Source organism: Cricetulus griseus, chromosome 7, assembly GCF_003668045.3.
Source record: "Cricetulus griseus strain 17A/GY chromosome 7, alternate assembly CriGri-PICRH-1.0, whole genome shotgun sequence".
NCBI lineage: Eukaryota > Metazoa > Chordata > Mammalia > Rodentia > Cricetidae > Cricetulus > Cricetulus griseus.
The window spans coordinates 48477662-48501090 of record NC_048600.1 but is presented as its reverse complement, the minus strand read 5'-3'; the positions used below and the strand labels follow the sequence as shown (position 1 = coordinate 48501090).

General features: G+C 37.2%; 1 protein-coding gene across 4 annotated transcripts in view; it reads left to right on the top strand.

Annotated features, from left to right (window-relative positions):
* The window catches only part of LOC100762081 (ran-binding protein 17), a 276621-nt gene that overhangs the window by 177587 nt on the left and 75605 nt on the right, over positions 1–23429 (top strand). For all 4 annotated transcript variants that reach the window (XM_027425205.2, XM_027425204.2, XM_027425203.2 and 1 more), the window contains 4 exons: positions 1695–1758; positions 1843–1951; positions 16720–16823; positions 22279–22367. In XM_027425205.2, coding sequence (XP_027281006.1) covers positions 1695–1758; positions 1843–1951; positions 16720–16823; positions 22279–22367 — 366 coding nt within the window. The remainder of the gene's footprint in view (positions 1–1694; positions 1759–1842; positions 1952–16719; positions 16824–22278; positions 22368–23429) is intronic.

The window sequence follows — 23429 nt, the reverse complement described above, 5'->3', positions numbered from 1 at the left end:
ACCCTGTCACTTTTAACTTAGCAATTTTAAGAGAATTGCCTTTGGTAATTACTTAAGATATTTCTAAGTTTATTGATCCCCACCCTTGTTTAACTGAGTGAAGTTTGAGTGGCAGTTCATCTACTCAGAGATTGATGATTTTGAAAAGTCATCAAATCCGAATCTTTAAATCTAAGGAAAAGCTTACAGCTTACCAGTGCTGATCTTGTCCTTTGGTTGCCAGAAAATGCAGTGCACTGAGGAGAGTGTGTGACTGCCAGTCCTGTTCTGGGGATACACTTGCATAACATATCACTCTAGTGGTCACCTGGAAGTTGAACAAACTTAAATCTAAGTCACAACAGCTTGTCATTGGGTAAGTCAATTTTGTTTAATGAGTTTGGTAACTGAACAACTGGAAGTGATACAGTTCTGCCATTTAGAGTTGTGAGAATTGGCCTTGTAGCTTGTGTCCGTTTGTTTGTAAGTTGTCTTCATCTTCGTGTCTTTTCCCTGGTTTATAGTCAGTAAAGATGTGTGCATCACCTGATCCTCAGAACAACCTGTACAGTCCCTTGAACATAGACTCCATTCTCATTTGCTGGAGAGTCAGGCTGAGTGTATTACTTAGGCTCGTCCAGGTGACTGAACAGTGTAGTCAAGCTTCAAGCCCACATTTCCTGACATTTATCCCAGTGTGCTTTCCATTCCATGTCTAAAATGATAATTGAATTTTTCAGTGTCATTATATGTAGGAAATTTACAAATACTATGGAAGAAAGGAGTTGATGTTTCCATTATGACATGAATGGAAACAAGACTGCTGTAGCCTTCAAGACAGGAGGAGGTATATGGAAGAGCCAAGATGTGCTCTGGCAGAAAGTTCATGAATATGGTGAAGGAAGAGAAGAGGCGGTGCATCCTGGGTACCCATCCCTAAAACCCAAAGTAGACTAGAAGTTATCTATGCTTTATATTCATGTGTATGGTCTCGGTTTTATTCTAACTCAGAGTTTGCCTGTTCAGATGATAATGTGGTACAGGAAGCACACAGTCCTTTGAATTAGATGTCAGCAAAATCAACCATTTCTGTGCATCTTAGATGGACAACTTAATTTCTTTAAGCTTCTGTTTTCATATCTGCAGACTAGAAATAACAACACTGTAATTGTGAAGACTGGATAAAATAACATGAAAGAAAAAGTGCCTTCCACTTAAACACTTGAGAAATATTAGCTACATTAAGCTGTCTTTCAACACTTAATGATGAGAATTTTGCTATCTCTTTCTAACTAGATTTTTTGGTTTTAAACTTCTGAGTTCATTGTTTCTTAAAATTGAATAATTTTCTTTCTTGATAGCCTATTATGGGTCTTTATAATAATTTTATTAAGAAGAACTATTAAGAAAAAGAAATTCTCCAGCTATACCAAAATGTAAAAAGGGTCAGTTTCAATTTTCTCCTATCAAGGCTTTAATAGTGAGGGGTTCTTGTCTTAATTATAGGATTCATTCTTTCTTTCCATAACTAGAATATGTATAAGATAGAAAAGTAATTGCCCTAGTTAATAATGGATTACCATTCTTAGCAAAATGAAAGACATTTCTATAGAAGCAATCCTGGAAATATTTATTCTTCTTACATACTAAAATGTCATTTTAGTTATGTTTTGTGATTATTATGTATATTTCTCTAGATTCCTTAACATTATTACCTATATCCTTTTAAAAAAACTGGTGAAAATAGATGCTGTGAAATTCATGCTAAAAAACCACACGGTACGTCTCAATTCTTTAATGACTAAATTTTCTGGATAGTTAGGTGAAAAATTGATAACTTTCCATGCTCTTTTGCTTCATTAGAGTGAACACTTCCCATTTCTTGGCATCAGTGATACTTACAGTCTCAATGACTTCAGGTGCCGAACAACCTTCTACACAGCCCTCACTCGCCTTCTGATGGTAGATCTAGGTAAGTTGATGAAGTTTAACTAATAGGAGATCAACACTGATGTGAAAGAAGGAGTGGATTAGTAAGTGTAGCATTTTACTTATTAGAAGTTTCTATCTTTGACCATTTTTGTGACTTGCTAAGCTTTGCAGCCAAAAGACAAATCTTTGTACTATTTGTCCTACCTGATTCTAACCTCAGAATTTCCTTTCTTTGTATCTTTTGACCCATTAATTTTACACTCACTAATACAAAAACTGGGCCTGGTAGTTCATGTGATACAGGAGAATAACAAGTCCAAGGCCTGCCTGGACCACAGAGTGAGTTCAAGGTCAATAGTTAGGCAGACCCCTGACTCATCTCAAAATTTTCTTGAAAGTCAAGGACACAGCTCAACAGTAGAACACCTAACATGTACAAGGCCTGAGTTTCAATCCACACTACTGTGAAGTCAAGGAAAGGAAGTCTAAGAAACAGTCTTAGGAACACCTGTAAATGTTTGCCCTTGTTTTCATATATTTCTTGCATTTTGTTTTATTTTTCACATTTTAAATTTTATTTATTATAAGTGTGTATGTGTATGTGCGTGTGCACCACAACACACAGTTGGGGTTGGGGGACAACTATCATGAGTTGTGCTATTCTTCTACCACTCAAGTGGGTTGCAGTGATCAAACTCAGGTAATCAGGCTTAACTGATCACATTATCCACTGAGCCATCTTGCCAGCCCAACAAGAATTCTCTTTCCCTTTGTTGTTCTCAGACAATCTAATGTAGTGGTGCAGGTAGGCCACAAGCTGAACTCGAGAATGAGCTTAAAATTCTGAACCTTCCAGCTTTGACTTCTGGAGTGATTGGGATGACTTTACAGGCCAGTGTGCCTCTACTCTGTGTTAGGCAGTGCTGAGGACCAAACCCATGATGTCTGGTATGCTAGGCCAGCACTCTACCCTGACCTATATCCATAGCACTCTAATATTGTCTAAGTCTGCAGGGGCAGAGGTTGTTCTTTGGTTTTTGTTTTATTTTTGTTTTAGAAGGTCTTGGGAAGCCAAAGGTGGTTTTAAATTGCTATGTAGCTGAGAACGACCTTATACTTAGGTTCTCTTCCCCAAACCCCAAGAGGTGAGATTATGAGTGAGTGTATGCAATCATGTCTAGTTTTTACAGTGCTAGGAATCAAATCCAGGCCTTTGTGTGTGCTGAGGAAATGCTGTACTTGAACTACTTTTCTACCCTGTGTTGTTGATGATGTTTGTGTGTAGTAGCAGTTAAGCTCAAGAAAAAAAAATGGAAGTTATGTGAATGTCCAATAACAATTGAAATTATGGTGTATCAACTTATTCATAAAATGGTCTGTGATCACAAAAATGGATGGTCTATGACAATACAGTACATGAAGCTTAATGTTCTTGAGTGAAAAGATAAGGTATTACTGAGATAATAATAGTTGTGTATAGTGGAGAAAAGTACATCAAAAGGAACTAAATAAAATGTGCAGGTTTGTATGCTAAATAATTACTATAACCTTTGTGGAAAACTATATGGAAATGCCTTAAATAATTAAAAGTAAAGCCACAGCAGGCTTTGGAAATCCTCCTAGTGGGATATACACCCAGAGGGAGTGAAGTCAGCATGCAGAAGAGACACCTGCACCAACATGTTCATTACAGCAGCAGTCACAGTAGCCAAGAGATAGAAACAACCTAGATATGCGCTGGTACTTGAATGAACAAAGAAAATATCACACACACAATAGAATAATCTTTAGCCATACAAATAAGAAAATGAATCAATTTACATCTGTATGGATGAACCTGAAGATATTGTGTTAAGTGAAATAAGCCAGGCACAGACAGACAACTACTATGTGATCTCACTCATATGTAGACTCTAAAAAAAGGTGATCTTGTAAAGTTGGAGAATGGTAGTTACCAAAGACTATCAAAGTTGGAGGCAGTGTGAAATGATGTCCTGGCTTTGATGTACCCTTTCAACTAGTGATGGGAATAAAATTCAAGAGATGTGCGTGTGTAAGTGCCATGCTTTCCCCTATTATTCACTGGTGACACTTGGGTTGGTTCTGTTTCTTGGCTGTTCTGAATAGTGCTACAGTGAACATGGTAGTGCAGGTGTCTCCTTTTCCTTTGGATGTGTACCCAATAGTGGAATTGTTGGATCCTGTTAGTTCTTTTTTTAAGTTTTTGAGTGATCTCCATATTGATTGGTTTTCATAATGGCTGTACTTACTTTCTTACTAATAGTGGGAAAGGGTTCCCATTTGCCCACATTGTCTTCAGCATTCATTATTTGTCATCTTTTTTGATAGCCATTCTTAAAATAATGAAACAATGTATCATTGCATTTTTTAGTTTGAGGAGATCCCATTTGGTTCCTGGGCTTTTAGTGTTAGAATCTTGGGGGGGGGTGTTTTTGTTTGTTTGTTTTTAAATCCTTATCTGGTTTTACTTTTTTTTTAATTGAAAAGCTGTATTTAATAAGACATGTCTACAAATACCTAGAATGTTGAAATGGACACTTTTCTGTATAGCTATGTTAGTCTAGATTCCTATATTTTCTCATATTGAAACACTTCAGGATAGATCAGTTAGCTGTAGACACTAAAGATTTTGGCCAGTGACACTGTTATCCTTAGAGAATATAATACTGATAATATTTTTGCAATATTTTTGGTACATCAACATAAATAGAATTTTTAAGACACAATAAGAGGGAAGTTTTATTTTGCACATAAATTACATTGAACGTTGAAATAGTTCAAATGGAAAAGCAGCTAACCCTCTCCATGTTCATAGCCATATCACTTTCATACATTTCAACAGACTAAGTCATCAAAAAGACAAAAAGCTAAAAGTTGAGAAAATGCAGCTAGAATGATTAAGGAGCTGAGTGGAATTGATTTCTAAGGAAAGATTAAAAGAACCATGTATGTATAACTTGGCTAAGTGACAACCAGAGCTGGAGGCAAAGAAAACGGTCTATAAATATTTGAAGAGTATAAACCATGCATGCAAAACCCAATCTAGTGTGAGTTCCAAATAACAACTTTCTATACTGAGCACTGGCCTGTTTACCTCTTTCCTGCTGCTGCAGAGAGAAGATAAGTAGCCCTAAACCTTTCACTATTCTGGGCAATCATTTAGCAAGCACACTGCTGAAATAAGGGCAAGACACATGCCAGGCTGAATGGGTACTGCTTGGCCTCAAGGAACTTGCATTCTTGTTTTCCATATGTCCAAGCATTAAAATGCTTAAAACAGTGTCTACACTTCATTCTTTTAATGACCTTGCTACATAGTGAGAGAAGTGATGAGACCACTGTTAAAGAGTAATGTATGTAGATTTCCTGGAAATTGGCTTAGTCACCTATACCTTCAGATTTTGATAATGAAAATGGGTCAAAATTTTTATTTTCAAAGAGTCATCACACACAATTCACCCTCATCTATTTGGTTGTAAACAGCCAAAGAGCATATCAGAGCCTGAATACAGTGTAGACAGTATCCCATAACCCTTCCATACTTGGCTAGTATATTGATAATTAATATTCATGTTGATGCCAGAAGGACTGTGCATTGTATGCTTGTTTTGTTTTGTTTTGTTTTGAGACAGGGTTTCTCTGTGTAACAGCCCTGGCTGCCTAGAACTCCTTTGTAGACCAGGCTGGGCCTGGAACTCAGAAAGATCCTCCTGCTCTGCCCCCTGAGTGTTGGGATTAAGGTTGTGTGCCACCATGTCCAGCTTGCATTGCACACTTTTGAAGGCATATTTACTTTTACTTAATATTACTTAATGTAAACTGTGGGGATAAGAAACATGTAAACATTTATAATTTAAATAAGAGAATTTCATTTTTTTCCAAATTAAATTGCTTTTAAATATCTAGCCCATATAACAGTATAAACTGTGGATTTATATTTTTCAATTCAAAGTTTAGGGGAAAAACATAATTGTTATATTCTAATGCTTTTTGTGTACCTTTAGTGAAACAAAAAGAGGATATAGTAGAAGTGTACCTAGTACATAGTAGGTACTCAGTATAAATCAGTTGTATCTGAGTTATATTTTAAATTTAAAACTATAACAACTGTCTTCATGGAACTTTACACTTCTTGGGGAAAAAATGTCCCTCCCCTACTTAGCAGTGGTTTTGTAAAATCATTGAACATGTAAGCATCAAGTAATGATTTGTGGTATAACTAGGGTTTCTTTGCCTTGTTAAAGACCAGAGTTGTTCTTTCCAGAACAACTGGAATGCTTGAAATGCTTCAGAGTACTGACTTGGTCTTTTTCATATTTTTTAAGCACCAAGCTCACTATCGTTACTTAATTAGGTATTTGTTTAATGACAAATAGCTGTGCAGCAACGAGGATACCATTATTGTGGCTTCTGGAATCAGCCCTGCCTGTTAGGGTCTCCCTGGAAATATCTTTGAGTCTTCTGCCTCTCCAGAACAAAATGTATCAAGTGGCTGATTGCTTCCACAACTGACTAGTCACATGCAGCCATTCTTGCTCTCTTTTCACAGTTTTACTGCTTCATTTTTTTTGTTGAATGTTGTTGAACATAGCTTTGATTATTTGAGGCCTTATCTCACAACCTAGATTAAGGGTGCCATTGCTGTCAAAATTTCATATGTATGGCTTGATAGTTTTCTATTTGTGTTCACTGCCATGGAAACAGGGAAGAAAAAGTACAATAATGAAGAGTAGCATAGATCATGTGTTAAATGAAAGAAACAAAAATAATGAGGATGAGAACCATCCTCAAATTAAAAGAATAATAATAATAATGGTAATTTTTAACTGATTTGGGGAGATAAGCATCAAGTAGGGGGAAAAAATGCCTAATCAACCTGCTTGCAGAAAAACTGGACGTGATTCTTGGCTTGAAATACAAAACATTCTAATTGAATCCTACAAAATGAATTGAATAGTTTTATATAAGCCATGCACATTGGAGTAATTAGAAAAGGGGAGAGAAATTGGGTGTCACATTAATTGGTATTTACTTTGAAATGCATTTTGGGTTATATTCAATAATTTGCACTTTGTATGAATTTAATTAGATGCTATGTGCCCCAGGTTGTATTTCAGATGAAAATGGAGGAGTTTTTGGCAATAAGCAGTTGTACTATGTTATCAAATTGTTTTAAATAAACTAGATAAAATGCTTACTTCTATGAAGGACCGAATTGGAAACATTTCATCATTATGGTGATAATGTTTCAATGTGGAAAAGATGTTAGCTATGTGATATTTAAGTCTCCAGAAATTACCAGAGGAATACAGGAAGTGTCCTTGCAAGAAAATGCACATGCAACAAGAAATGGGTGACCAGCCTCTGTGCTTGCATGCTCCCCTTTGGGGAGCTACTTCAGAGCTCCCTGGGTTATTTTACAATTAACTTGTTGATTTAATGAGCTAAAGGGAAGAGTAAATGGAGAACCTCCAACAAGCTGTTCAGTGTAAAATATTTGAATAAACAAAAACCTTCTGTGTTGTTTGAAAAGAGGTAAATTAGCTTGACAAACACTGAAGAAGGGAAGTATAGAAAAAAAAGACTTATAAGTAATCTGTGTGTTTTGTGAAGAGCCAAATATTAGTTGCAAATGTTTTGCCACTAGTAAATCTGGGATTGTTTTGAGTCAACAGTCATATCAAGCCATGCATGCAGAAATTCTGACACTGAACCACTCAGAAGTATTTGGGTTGGATTTGAGTGAGCATTACATTCCTTTGGTGTTTTAAACTGTAAAAACTAATTTTTTTAAATGGTGTTTATGGATGTTAACACAGTTTTGTCTTTAGGAGTGAGGGCAACACAGTATGTGTTTTCATGGCTTACCAGCAATTGGCACTTGAAGATATTGCTGACCTAAAGTTGAGGAATTTTATGTAACAAGTTAACTACTTGAGTTACTGGGAAAGAATATTCTACAAATAACAACTAAAGGTAGAATTTTAAAAATACACAGAAAAAGCCAGGCGTTGGTGGCGCACGACTTTAATCCCAGCACTCAGGAGGCAGGGGCAGATGGATCTCTGTGAGTTCGAGGCCAGCCTGGTCTCCAGAGTGAGTGCCAGGATAGGGTTCAAAGCTACACAGAGAAACCCTGTCTCAAAAAAAAAAAAAAATCCACAGAAAAAAATTGCATGTGTGTGCACGTGCACAGGTATGCGCATACTCACATGGTGATATATGTTTGTGGAAGTTAGAGGACAGCTTGGAAAGGCAGTTCTCTTCCCCTGCCATGTGTGCTCTGAGAAGCTTAAGGCTGTAGGGCTTGCTGGCAAGTTTCTTTCATCTGCTCAGAATTCTCACCTGCCTCTTTTTTATTAATATAGACATTTATATAGAGACTTATAGGTTGCAAACGGCTAATCATGATCCTACCAGCCCATTTCGTTACCCTTTTTTAATTACTCTAATGTGCCTGTCTTACATAAAAAGTCACTTAGAATATGCTTCATCTTTCAATTCAAAATCACATTCAGTAAACTGCTTTCATGTACCTTGTCCTGTTTAAGCCTCCAAACAGACTGCATTAAGTATCCATCATTCCATTGTTTATTAATAAACTGAGGTTCTGAGATATACTGACTAGCCCAAGGTAGCCATCAAACCACATATTTTAACTCAATCCCACCAAGTTATTCCTTTACCCTTCACATTCTTAATCAAGTAAGAAATATAACTTTTTCTTCTTTTTATTTGACCTGTTTGGACTAGGTGTTTGATTCTTGGCTTGGGAACAATGAGAGGAAAATGAGAGATTGCTTTCTAGGAGTCTATGAAGTAAACAGATTCAGTCTGTGGTTTTTCCTATGTAGACAAATACAATAATTAATCCAGTGAAAGTCAGATGAAGTTTTTAGATGGTGTTCTATGTCTAATAATTGGGCAAAGTGTCTTTTCATGGATTAAGGAACAGAAAGGTAGGCTTCTGAGGAAGACTTAGCAGGTGATGGACTTGATCAGAAATAACTAATGTTCTCATAGATGAAGAATACATCATCATTTCACCTGTGCCCATGACTTGGCAGTGAATGCCTGGAAAGTAGACATGGGAGAAGGGTGGGAGAGTGGGCAGTGGGGGTAAAAAGGCAGCTGGAAATACTTAGAATCCATAATGAGATAATTAAGACTAATTAGCCGGCCCTGTAGGCAGAAAGCAGCCCATTAAGTCCAGACCCAGTTTTAATAATGTACCTAGTTTTGAGGGTAGAGTCCAGAGCACCCCAGGGAATAGAATGCTCAGGGTGAAACTTCTAGGTTAGGTTTCTTAGAAAAAGAATAACAACTCAGCACTGAATAATGTATTTTCCTTCTAGAAACTAAAGTGGGTATTGTGGTTTTCTAGAACTTAAGGGAACCTCAGTTTTCTCATCTATTTAATGGAGATGCTTATAGGACTGCCATGCAAATTGAATGCCTACCTACAAGTACTTAGTATCTATTAACTGAGAAACACTATTGAAAGTCATAAGCAAACCACCATGAACCTCAAAGTAAGGCGACTTCACTACTCCTAATGCATCTATTTTCCCCACTGATGACACTTCCTAGCAATTCTAAAATATCCTGCCTGAAGTCACTAGTCATTTTATAAGTGACCAGAATTCCTAATTCTGGCTTATGGTTGAAGGACCAGCCAAGCATATTTCTTTAGAAGTGTCATCTTTAAAAAAAAAAAAAAGTGTCATCTTCTTGCAACATTGGACTTAGCAGGGGCTGTAGATGTAGACATGAAAAGACCACAGACTCTGCTGGGATTTCCCACAGCATCTTGCCTTAGTGTACTGTTTTCTCCACCCACTCTTGTGTTTTTCTTTTCTTAATTTCCCTTAGTTTGGATTAACTTTACAGGTCAGTCTTTACTATGTTAAATTCCTAGTACTTATTAACAAATTGTCACAATTTAATAATTTAAACAATATAAATATTATTTCATAGTTGTGGATAGAAGGTGTTGTCCAAAGTGGGTCTCAGTGAGTTGAACTAAGGTATTGGCAAGGCTGTGTCCTAGTCTGTACTCCTGCTTCACAGCTTCTAGGCCCCCCCCAAAAAAAAAACATTTGGCCCAGGATCATGCTGCCATCCTTATGGTTCTCTACCTCTTTTAAGGACTCTTAGGACCCAATTGTACTCATTTGAGTAGTGCAAAATAATTTTCTTTTTTCCTTCTTTTTTTTTTTTTTTTGGACAGGGTTTTATACTGTAGAACAGGTTGCTCAAGGAGGACTGGAACTCATGGCAATCCTCCTATCTCAGCCTCCTAAGAGCAGGGATTAAAAGTGTGTATCACCATGCCTGGCAGATTTTCTGTTTTAAAGACAATTAATCAGTGGCCTTAATTTGTCTTTATTATATAACTCAAAATACTCACATGTCCCCACAATAGAATTTTGTCTAGCATGCTGACATCACAAATGCCAAAGCGTTTCATAGTGTTTATCATGCAATATATGCTTAGCAGCTGTTGGCTACCATCATTTATAATTACTGTAATTACTTGTTACTTGTCTCTGCTTGCCCACTTTACCAAGTCCCCAGTGATGCAGCCACTGTCTGCATTCAAATTTGAGAAACTCAAAAGATGCACTGTGTTTGTATGTATTTCAATGAGGGGAGGGTAAACTAAGATTTCTGTCATGGCAGTGGTTCTCTTTTCTTTTTTAGGCTCTGGTGCCATAAAATTGACTTTTTTAAAATGTATGACACAAGGGTACTTATCATATTTAGAGTATTTGCAAGGTTGTATAACCACCACCATTATGTAATTCCAGAACAGTTTCATCCCCAACCCACCCCTTCTCCTAGCAACCACTTAACTGCTTTCTGCCTAGATTTGTCCTGAAGTGAACATTGAATACAAATGGAATTATGACCTCTGTGTCTGTCTTTAACTTAGTATAATAATTTTGAGGCTTATCCATACTTTAGCATATATTGATACTTTTTCCATTTTTGATGGCTAAATAGTTCTATGTATACATACATATCACTCATCTACTCTTCGGCTTAAATAAGCTGTTAAGATTTGAAATGTTTCTACCTCTTGGCTATTATAAAATAGTGCTGCTATGAACATTTAAATATAGACTGGTTTTGTTTGAGACAGGGTCTCTCTCTGACCCAGACCTTCCTAGACCTGGAGGTCCTCCTGACTCTACCTGCTTAGTGTTTTGTTTGTAAGTGTGCACAGTGCCTGTTGACTTACAAGTTCTTGTGTAGTGATGTCTCCAGCTGTCTTGGGGGTCCGATGACAAGTCTGCAGCTCATAAATAACTGCCAAACCCTTCTACAGTGCCCGTCTCACCATACTGCACTGGCTGTGCCACTTTATACACCTGGAGTTCAGTTCCTAGGTCTAAGAGCAGTAATCAACTATTTTAAACTCACCACCCCTCAAATTTGTTTTGGTGTGATGTTGATTGCTTTGGGTGATATTTTGTTGGTTTAGTTTGGATTTTTGAGACAGGGTCTCATGTAACCCAGTCTAGCCACAAACTCAACTATGTTGCTGAGAATGTCTTCAAACTCTTGATCATCCTCTTCCCACCTCCCAGGTGGTCAGGGTTTGAAACTGCACAACAATAAAATATACTAAAAATCAAATATTTGGCAGCCAACATAGTAAGAAAGCCTCTATTCTAAATGTTTTCTCTGAAGGAAAAAATTTGGAACATATAAGAATAACTTTTCTGTTCAAGTATATCCCCAGAAACCTGGGAAAGGTGATTTGTTTGGCGATGTCCTAAAAGCCAAAAAAATTTATCTTTTTATGGGTGATGAAGAACTTAAAATGTGTATTACTATAAAAACTTACCTTTCAGAGTTGGAGATAGTTTGTTAATGAGCATTTTACCTATAAATTATATTAGTTTCATGACCTTTGACTTACTAGAAAGAAGTATTACCCTTATTGTTCACAAGATCCTGACATGTACATTTTGCACAGTAAATATATGACTACATCCTTGAATTTGAAGCTATAAGACATCTCATGTTTTCTTCTTTTGCATCAGAAACAGAAAATGGTACCTCTGTAAACAATACAAGGCAGAGAAAAATCCTTAATGGATGCTGATGAAAGTAGCCAGTTTTCCCATTTAGTCAGCAAGACATTACCCTGAGTCACACAGGAACAGCACTAAATGCAGTGGAGACACTGCTGATGACCTCCCTCCCAGCACTGGCCTGCTTTAAACTCACTGTTGCGTAGGGGTTCTACTTTCCTTACCAGCACCAAGCTGTTTTTTACTCCCTTCTGACTTTTGCAACTCCAAATTCAAGATTCTGTGTCACTGACTTCACTCCATAATTGTGATATCTTCCACTCCGTCAGAGATATTGGGGGGACTTAAGAGCAAAACAGACCTGATCAGGATCTCAGATCATCACTGGCATTTATCAGTGGGAAGGTTTTTGTCAAGCTACTTAATTCTTCAGGGCTTCTCTGTTCCCATGTAAAATTTGAGGCGATTGTAGGATGTCATGGGATTGTGAGTTCCAACAGTTTGTTGAATATAGTTAAGAGCCATGAAAGCGTTCTTTGAATAAATTCAGTACTGAATTCATCCAAACCCTATTCTAAATACTGGAGAGATAGCATGATCCAAGTAGATTGTGTTCATCCCCCCAGAAGGTTATATTCTAATAAAGAAGACAAATGACAAAGTATATAAAAGGTCATAGTAACTCCAGTCATAGTAACTCCAATAAGAACAGGAAAGGTTGGGAAATGATGGTAGAGGGAGTCACTTGAAATACAGTGGGCAGAAAAGGCCTGTGGATATTTTGCATATAGTAGTGCTGCTGCACAGCTTCCTATTTATTGGATTGTATGTTATTTTGTTTTGTTTTGTTTTGTTTTCACATGATGAAATCTTTAGGGTTTTGTTTGTTTATTGTTTTTCAAGACAGGGTTTCTCTGTATGGCCCTGGCTGTCCTGGAATTCTCTCTGTAGATCAGATTGGCCTCAAACTCAGAGATCCACCTGCCTCTGCCTCCCAAGTGCTGGGATTAAAGACGTGCTCCACCATTGCGCAACTGAAATACTTGTTTTTCAAATTTTTATTAAAATTTAACTAATATATAATTGTGTCGCTTCCCATTTTCCTTTCCTCTCTTTTCAACCCCTCTCATGTCTCCTCTCCCAGTCTCTCCCTATGTCAATTCTCATGCCTGCTCAAACTGATGGCCTCCTTTTCTTTGACCATTACTGTTAGACACACACACATATAAATATATACATTCGATCTGCTGATTCCATTTTGTATGGCTTATGTGTATATAATTATATGATTTTAGGGTTGACCACTTAAGGGGCTCATCCCTGTAGGAACTAATCCTCCCTTTCTCAGTAGGCATTACTTGCCTACAATTGTTTGTCTAGGGGGAGGGATCAGGTCAAATTGAGCCCTTTCCTTATTATCATGTCTGTTAATATTGTCATTATTCAGGTCTTGTTTCAGAATCCATATTATTGATATATCAATGGGTGTATCTTCCCTATTATTTCTGAACTTCAGTCTCACTGGTCCTCTGGCTCTTACATCTCTATGTCCCTTGTTCCTCCATGTTTCCTGAGCCTTCGGTGAAGGAGTTATGTTATAGATATTTAACTGAGCTCCCCATGTTCTTTTGATCCCCACCTACTATAAAGGGGGGCTTCTTTGAGAAGTGAGGATAAGGATAAGTTTTATAATGAAGTTAGAAATTTTGATGGTGTGGTAAAGTAGCAATAGCAGGTTTTCTTCTAAGACTCATGACCTTACTATCCCAGGCATTTGGTTGGTTTCTAAGACCAGGCATGGTTTCTTGCCTATTGAGTGGGCCTCAAGAATTTTGATTTGTAAAATAGATGAAATCTAGAAGATTGTTTTTTCTATAGCTCAAAATATAAAGTTGAAATACAGAAGCTCTGAATTAGTGTTTGTTATGAATAAACATCTCTCTTTTCATTGGAAAAAGTCTAAGCTTTGTCAAAGAAGCTTCATTCCCAAAGGAAGGGTATTTATTGGGCTGGCAGTCGTGTGGTCACACTTTATTTAATTATCATAATCACCTCTCTAAGTCCATGTTGAACTCAGGACAACGAAAATGCTAATGGCTGTCATTTATGAAGTGCCAGCAAGGGGAGGTGCAGATGCTTTGTCATTTAATCCTCACAGCTAACTTTATGAAGTAAATATTGTATCTCTTAATTACAAATGAGGACACTAAGGCTTAGATGCCAGACAGCTAACAGTAGCAGAGCCAGGACTGAAGCTTAAATCAACATCTTGGTTTTGGAGCATCTACTCTTTCCAGCACCCTTCTGCCTGCAGGGATAATTATCACTGTTTTTATTAATAATCATTTTTAGAAAACACTTTACCGTAGAGTAAGATTATGTTTTTAAGTTCAGTGTACATGTGTAGTGTGTACCTAGGATTTGATAATGTTCACTTATTAGATTGGGGTTTTGGTTTTTTTCCTAGAGAGTCTTTTTTGTGTTTGTTTTGTGGTGGTAACATTTGAACCCAGGTCTTTCACACATGCAGGGCAGTGTTTTAACTCTACCTCTGAGCTACCTTCCCAGGCTCTTTGAAAAAAAAAAAAAAAAAAAAAAAAACTTTGATCTAATGGGTTTTCAAGCAGCTGGGCCTAGCGTTGAACTCCTGATTCCCCTGCCTCCACTTCCAAGTGCTGATATTACAGGCTTGAACCTTTAATCTGACCTGACCTAGGACTTTGGAAATTTGTTGAACAACTGTTTTTCTTTCAAACAGAGTACCTCCCTAGTAACAGAAGGCACTGTTTTTAGAGCTAATACTAATACCACCATTGGTATATGTAAAACATCTATTTTTCATGTATTTTAGCATTTAATCTTTCCAGAAACCTTAAAAAATAGACAGTTTCCTCATTTTGTAGATGAGGAAGATGAGATTCGGTGATTAGTAAAATACCCCCAAGGTTAAGCAATTTGTGGTAAAAGTCAGATTCCTGAATCTATGTACTACAGAGCCTTTCATAATCATCTGTGACAGGAAAACAGTAGCACACTGTGGCAGGACACAGAAACTAACCCCAAGATAGCAGCCAGTGTAGGTTAGTAGTTAATAGTTTACATACACACATTATAAATTCCCTTTCCTTCAGTGCATGGAGGCTTTGATCAAGTGGTGATGGTATCATGTAAGTGGCTAAAGTATTGATGGCATAATTAAATATATGCTTTAAATTGAGAGGGACATTCGACAGAAATAGAAAGGAAACAGATGGAGCACTTGTATAAGGTCTAGGAAGGGTGTGCCATCTTTAGATGACCTTGTTGGGTGTAAGCCTTGAAAATAACAACTGTAACAACCAGTGTTGGATATGACGAATGATATGGTCACATAGTCACTTGGCAGAGCAGAGATTATAAATTGGTCTGCCTTGTTCTTTACCCATGACTAGAACACTAGGAACAATTCATTGACTTTTGGCATCTTTTTGTGTTCTCTATTCTGTTGGACTCTAAAGGCAAATTATATAAGTTCTAAGGGGAAATCATAAAAGATCAAAGTAAACCAAAAGACTCACCATCGATGTGTGTGTGTGTGTGTGTGTGTGTGTGTGTGTGTGTGTGTGTGTGTGTGTGTGTGTGTGTGCCTTAGACTTTATCAGCTGCTGTCCTCCATCTTCAGAGATTCTGAGAAGTTGGCATCTCATAAGTCCCAAGTAGTGGTCCTGCTTCTAGGACAAGTAACAACCATTGAGGACCACTGGTCTCTTCTCTGAAGTCTTTTCCTACCAGAATCTATATTTTAAAACTACTAATAGCACAGAAATCAAAAGGTCTGAACCATATAGTTCTATTCTAAGTAGCACCTTCAGTAAGACATATAAGCGTTTTTCTGTTGCTTTATTAGTAAGTGGTTCCCTGTGGCATAGAATGGATGAGAGTCCAATCTAATTTTAGAGAAACTGATTTTGAAAAGAATGGTATGCAAATTATTAGCATATGAAGATTCTGTTTTGACAGAATCCTTAAGGAAAATATACTCTACCTTTATATGAAAAATTAATAGCAAATGCTATTAATGAACCATGAGTGAACCTCATCCTTTGCCATTTATTAATAAGTTAATTTCTAAAGATTTGTTTGTATTTGTATATATGTGTGTTTGTGAGTGTGTGCCACCTGAAGAGGGTGTTGGATCCCATGGAGCTAGAGTTACAGGCAGTTTGAGCTGTCTGATGTCAGTGTTGGGAGCAGAACTCAGATCTCTGTTAAAAACAAGTGCTCTTAACCACTGAGCTAGTTATTTTTTCAGCCCCCATAAGTTAATGTTTTAAAGAATATAAATAAAAGAGAATAATAGCTTAGAACTATCTCAGCACCTGAGTCTGTGAGCCTGTTAAGGCCTTGGCACCAAAGGAGGAAAAAAAAAAAAAAAGAAAGGGGGAGACTGTTGTCTATAGAGCTTTGGAAGTAGGGAAACTCTGGGGGCCCCAAGATGTAAAAGTGGGTGGAAATGCCTCGGGCATGAGTCAGTCAGAGCCAGGCGGGGAAATGGCTGTTGGGTAATGTTGCTGTTTCATTTGGTGTAACAGACAGAGCAAAAAACCAGAGCATTCAATGAGCCACAGCAGCAATTGTGGCATGGATGGGGATGCAGGCTGACCTCTTCACAGGAGCACTAAACCTGAGTGAAGCACTCCATGTTGAGTCTAATGTACATTAGCATACGTTTTAAACCTTAGCAACCCCTTTGTTTCTTCTGTAGGTGAAGATGAGGATGAATTTGAGAATTTTATGCTGCCTCTCACAGTGTCTTTTGAAACAGTTTTGCAAATATTCAACAACAACTTTAAACAAGAAGAAGTGAAGGTGAGTTTGTTTCCATACATGAGGAAAGACAAGTATTCTTTCTCAGTGCCTAACACCAGAGAAGGTACTTGTATGTCTCTATATTTGTATATATGTATGTCTCAGGCCCATGTTTCTAAGTAATATGCTTATAAGATGTGCTTTAATGTAAGCACTTTTTAGTTTTGGGTGCAAGCGAACTATGAGGTCAGTGAGTGGCTTAGGATAGTCACTTCATGGTTACATGGTGCAGATTTGTCTCCAGTGATGCTCACTGTCTGTAATAGCACAGATCTGTGGGCAAACCACAAACAAACATCACTACCTCCCATCCACCCTGCTCTGTGTCTTTCAGCATATCCATATAGAGACATGCACACATACTAAAACCTTACATCTCTGAAGATTTTTTAAACAAGAATTTATATAAATCAAGACTTTATTAAATGGCTAGGCATATGTGTATAAATAGGAGCCAGTCTTGAAGTGTTGCATTCTTAAACTGAACAAAGTGATTAGGATAACTGATAGCTAAATAAGGCTTTATGTGCCTGTGGGAGCCATATTAGGATTGATTTGACAAGTCAGTTCAGCTGTGGCAACAGTCATAATATCTAAGACAACATTATGTTTTATTAGTAAAATCCTTAAGTGTAGCAAGCTGTTTGTGACAAAACAGCCCCATATTTTAATGTGGGGGATGGGAAGCAGTAGCTTTGCCAAACAAAAATAGTGTCTCCTGAAATTATACTGTATCAGAGCTATCTTAAATAGATTGACACTGATTATTACTTTTAAGAATAATAAATGCACTCCAGAGAAGTAGGTACCCTTGCTGGTGATGCTCTAGCCACATGTTATTGTTATTTGAAATAGGTTGAAATATTATCCATCTTTTCATGGCTTCTCTTCTCACTCCTTTCCTTCCTCCCTCTCTTATTCTCTCTCATACACACACACACACACACACAAATACCATAAGACCAATTAGAAAAGGGATGGCCTTTGCTGATATTTATATCATTTTTCTGTGAAAAAAAAATTACCAAACTAGATGTTTATCAGGATAACATAGTCATGAAATTTTAAAAAGTAAATACTCGATTTTTCTTTGTTTATATGATCTTCCTAAATTCTTTGTCAGTTCCTAGCTAAACAAACTATATTTTTTCGATGTCTTCCAAATGTTTCTGACCAACAGAATCTTTGCAGCTTTTAAGTAAACCTTGCTGCCCCTTATCAAAAAGATTTGGTAAGGTTGAAAACTGCTATCTTTATAAAAATTGCATTTGTCTCATTTGAAGATTGCATTATATTCCAAGTCTGTTTAGATGTAATTCCATCTAGTTTGATAGAAAACATCTTCCTAGAGTCATTTTTAATGGAGTTCCAGTGATATATCCCTAAACTAGCAAGTTCTTAACGACCCTGGAAAGTGACTGCTTGATTACACTTTAACGGTATTTGCAAATAAAATCACAAGTAATTAAGGGGAAATCTCCAGGCTTTTGAGCAAGTTTGATGCATGATAACTGCCTGATTCAGCTTCATCTAGAGTAATGCTGTGTAGGCAACAGCTACTGAGATCAATAGCAACGTAATGATAGTGGCAGAATTAAGTGAGTAACCTGAGAACTGTGCCTCAGAATGCATGCAGCTGCCACGAACCAAGGCCACACAGTGCACTCCGTGCTTCCGTCCTAAATGTTCATCAAAAGACGCCCTGCAGGAAAATGGAGTTAGATGCTCTTTATTGCTGATCGTGTCTCTTGCCACATTTATCAGGGAAATTGGATTAGCAGTTGGCAGCTGCAGGTAGACAAGATTCTGCAGTGATTAAATATGCAGCTTGGCTGCATTTGTTGTGACAGACCTTTAGTAAATTCTACTGTAAGCACCATCTGTCTAATTTGTATGAAGAAAACTTGGTGCTTAAAGCTACCAATAAGGAACGAAATCTGTTGCTTTATCATAAACAAAACTTTTGCACTAAATGCTCTTAAGTGTAATTTATTAGGTTAAGGCTATTTTTCAATCGTGGTGGATAAATAATATATGCAAAGGTGCTTTCAGGTACTTCATTGGGCTAGTACCAGAGATGAAAACAGTTCTGTTTTGTTTTCCAATAAAGTATTTAGTATTCCAATCCACAGGAGGTGATGCTGCTAAAATATCTTTATGAAAATGCTGCAGGACTGCCAAATTCATTTAATTTGCAACCCTTACCAGGATCATCTAAATCCCTATTTATAGATATTTTTCAAATGCAGATTTTTAGGAAGGACCTGTGTTGCCAAACTGAAATACTGTGAGAAAAAGAAATGCTTAAAAGCCCTTATTTATAACTTTGTTTTCTTTACTTGGTCCTGATAAAATTGAAGCAAATGTTGAAATTTTGTCTTTAGGGTTTTTTGTTTGTCTTCTCTCTCCAAAGTCAAAGGGAAAGAAAGAAACAGCAACAAAAAAAATCCTGGTTATGTATTATTTCAAAATGTTTCTGGCCTCCACCCCCCAACATTTTATCCATAGTAAAATATAGTGTGCTGTTACCCTAGCTCATGCATATTTTTCAATTCAGCCATGACGTCACTGGTTTTAAGGAAAATGAATGAAAACTTCTCAGAGGAAGAGGAGCAGTTAAATAGGAACCTGCTATCTTTAGTCCCTTCGTAAAAACTCCCCGATGTTAAATTATTTAAAATCCTTGATTTTCAGCATGCGCACATTAAAAGTTTTCGCACTAAGTGCCAAATGTTGCAAACAGCACTTTAACAGAATGATTTTGCTTTGATCCCTGTAGCAGTTCCTGAATAATTTATCACAGGTTATTGCCTTAATTCTGGAGAGGGATAGAGCAATAAAGGCAGATGAAAACACTCCAGTTGAAACACCTTGGGGCCTGCTCATTCCTCTGACACGGCTCTTTTGTTGGAACTATTTAGAGGTTATTAAGATGTGTCTCCAGAATTAAGAGTATGCTGTAAGGATGAAGACAGCCATCTTAATTCTAAAGACAAAGCACAATGACCCTTCACCTTCTTTTTCTTTGTTGTTATTATATAGTAGAATTATGAGGATAATATTATAGCTGCCCCAGTAGTGCCACTACAGTAAAGGGTCTGTCAGACTTCCCATTAGAAACCCTGTTTGGGGGTCAGGGTGGAAGGAGCTGCGTTTCAGCTGTTTCCCAGCCCATCCGTCTCACATTTGGCACACAGACAACTGTTCACCATGCCATGGACTGAAGCTCTCAGCACTTTCTTCTTGAACTCTCCGGAAAGGAGTTCGTAGGATTAGATCACTAGACGTACCCCACTCCTCAAATAAGCCTCAAGAAAATTACTGGAACTCATCACCTTTTAGATCTGCAGCCCCACCCCCAAGATTCTGGTCATTTGCTAGGTGTGAGTTCCTGATTAAGGCTGTCTGTCTCGTACCAGAGCTGAGTATTGAGAAAATTCTTCTGTAGCATTGTTTATGTATCTGTGCTGCCCTGAGAGAACTGCTACTTTTTAATACAATGAATCTGTTTTAGATTAACACTATACTTTATTGCTAGAGTGAATCTATCTAAAACTTATATTTATTTTGTTATACACTATCTCTGCTCTGAAGTAACATTTTCCAAAAGTAAAACATTAGTATAATTTTATGACACATTTTCCTGTATCAAAAAGATCATAGATTTACTTCATTAGAGCATTTGTATCAACTTGGTACCTTCAAGGGAGAAAATTCTAACCAAATAAAAATTAACCTTTTGTATAATGACATTTTATGAAAAGCCCTTTGTACAAGACAGAAAGTAAAATTCATGGTTTTTGTTTACTAATTTAGTATTGAAGAATGGATATCTTATGTGTATATGGAAGCTTAAAATTACCTGAAGAGTAGCCTATATAAGTGTACATAATAAAAATAGAATTTTTAAAAAGTACTATAATAGATGGTAAAACCAAGTAGAATCCATAGTCTAGCATAGATGGCAGCCAGAGTACAACTGTTCAGAGAATACTTCATAGATGACAGATTTTGTTTTGGAGGCTGCAAGGAAGGACCGGTTCTAACTGGTGAAAAAAAAAAAACTGCTTAGTATGTAATTTAAAAAATAACAGTAACATGAGGTAATTGTTAAGAGGCCTGGTGATAGTAGAAAAGCAAGAGCTGGTGATGTCTTGGGAGAAAGCTAAATGGGTCGATCATTTAAGCAAAAAATGAAATTAGGAGTTTTCAGATTCAGAACTTTGGTTTTCCATAATTCCAAAAATTGTTAGAAATTGAATAGTCCCATAGACAACTTCCAGGTACATTGAGTCACCTGTTAGGTCAGAGGAGCAGGATGTCTGACTATTCACTATGATTTGTTTCTCTGAAATGTCTTCCATAATTAAGATGGTCAAAACTCATTGCCTACTTGCTAACAGGCATCTTACTAGACAGTTTCCATTCATTACCAAAGTCAATCTGTAAAGATCCTGAGACCATTTTCTGGCTTAGCATTTCTACTGAAACAGTATATTCAGAAATCACAGTTGCATATCTCAACTACCATACCTCCTTGTTGGGCAATTATGTTTATTTGTGCTCTTTGTTCTGACATTCTAGCATCTGTTCACGGGTTTTCTTTTCTCTTCCCAATCATCATCCTAAGGACAGCTTAATTAAGAGTCCAGAGCATGATTCATGTCAAGAAGGTTTGATTTGGCTTCCCCCTCTCCTTTCTAAAACCATTTGTGAACTACACTTACTATTTGACAGGCTATTGCTAGGCATTTTTGCACACAAATGTATCTCTCATAGCAGGTCTGTACAATGGTCATAATTATAATTAGCCCCTTTGATAGATGAGCAAACTAAGGTTGATGAATTGCCTTGACTTTAAGAATTAAACAAAGTTAGAATTCGATTTCAGAGTCTTGTGACATTAAGTACAGAACTTTTTTTCCTTACATTATTCACTAACTTGAACAATATGGCTGCCTTTCTGAGCAAATTATAATGCAGTAGGTCACCTAGCCAGTTTTATTTGTCCTGAATTATTATAACTTTTTTTGGAGATCTGTAAATGCCAGTGCTTCCAGGGCAGACTAAATTGTATAGTGAGGTTGATTTTAGTTAAGCCAGTTGGTTGAGATTTGCTATTAAGTAATGTCTAGGTTATATATCTCTTGTGAAATTATGAATCCTGGTCCTTTTTTCAAATTTGGCAGAATTCAGATAAAATATATATTGAGTCGCAATGTTTGTGTGCTCCTGGAATTATGACTTAGCTCAGTTTATAAGAAGAGTAGAGTTGGTCAGCAGATTGATGGTCTGTTTATTAAAGAGTCTATGGTTTTTCTATGGAAAGGGATCTGAGCGAGACATTTTAGCTAATGAATCAGAATCAGATATGTGGTCATTATTGCCTGATTATTACTCCATCTGCTCTGCGCTAACGTGAAAATCAATTACTGTGTCTCTTCCCCACTGACAGCGTATGTTGATCGGGCTGGCAAGAGATCTTCGAGGGATTGCCTTTGCACTGAACACAAAGACCAGCTACACCATGCTGTTTGACTGGATGTATCCTTATTACACTGTGACAATACCAGCTCTGTGCACAGAGGGATGCCAGGCCCCTCTCTTTCGTTTAATAGTGTGGCACAGTGGGGAAGAGGAAACAAAGCTAAATGAACTAATGTGTAATCAGCTAAAAATTACAGCACAGTGGCAGCAGTGCAGATAACTGAGCACAGCATTTGGAGACCCGGCTCAAAGAGGTCACTTTTTTGATAGATACCCATTAAATGTTGACAACTTAAAAATCACTTCCCTCAAATGATTGTTTATGTTGGGGCTGCAGGCATCATGTAGCTAATATCTGTATTTGTGATCAGTGATTTGTACCATGTGGTATTTTCTGAGGAGACTCGAAGTCTCTGTTCCATATCAATTAGTACGGCTGAGAAGGTTAGTTTATCTTTTTGATATTTTACTTATAATGCTATAGTTGGTCATTTGATGAGGATGTTAATGGTCATGAAGGGGATGGTGATAAATGGCCAGGATTTGTCACTTGCTATAAAATTTGAAAACTGTATAGATGGGGGAGGGGAGTCCCTATACAGAAATGCTTCATCACATAAGAATAAAAAGACAGATGAGGTTTGAAGTCCCAGCTCTTCAATTACTGTGTATACCTCAGCAAATCATTGTATTTCTCAAAGATTTGATGTCATCATCCAGCAAAGAAGATAATTCGGTATCCTGGTTTACTGTGACCACTGAGATAAGTAAACATCCTGTCTGATGTCTGACACTTACACAATGGCCATAAACATTTATTAACATGTTAATAGTACTCTGAATCATCTTTGATCCTAACAGGAGATGTCTGTTTATACAGGTCATTGACGTGATAGCCTCATGCCCTTTACATTTGAAACCAGCAGCACATAAGAAAATTCTACTCTAAAGCAAATATTTTATTGTTATATTTTGTGGATTTTTTTCTTAAACAGTGTCTCTTGTAGCCCAGGTTGGCCTCAGACTTGGCATGGAGCCAAGAATGGACTTAATCTCCTAGTCTTCCTGTCTCAGCCACCTATATATTAGGATTACAGACCTGTAACATGCACAACTTAA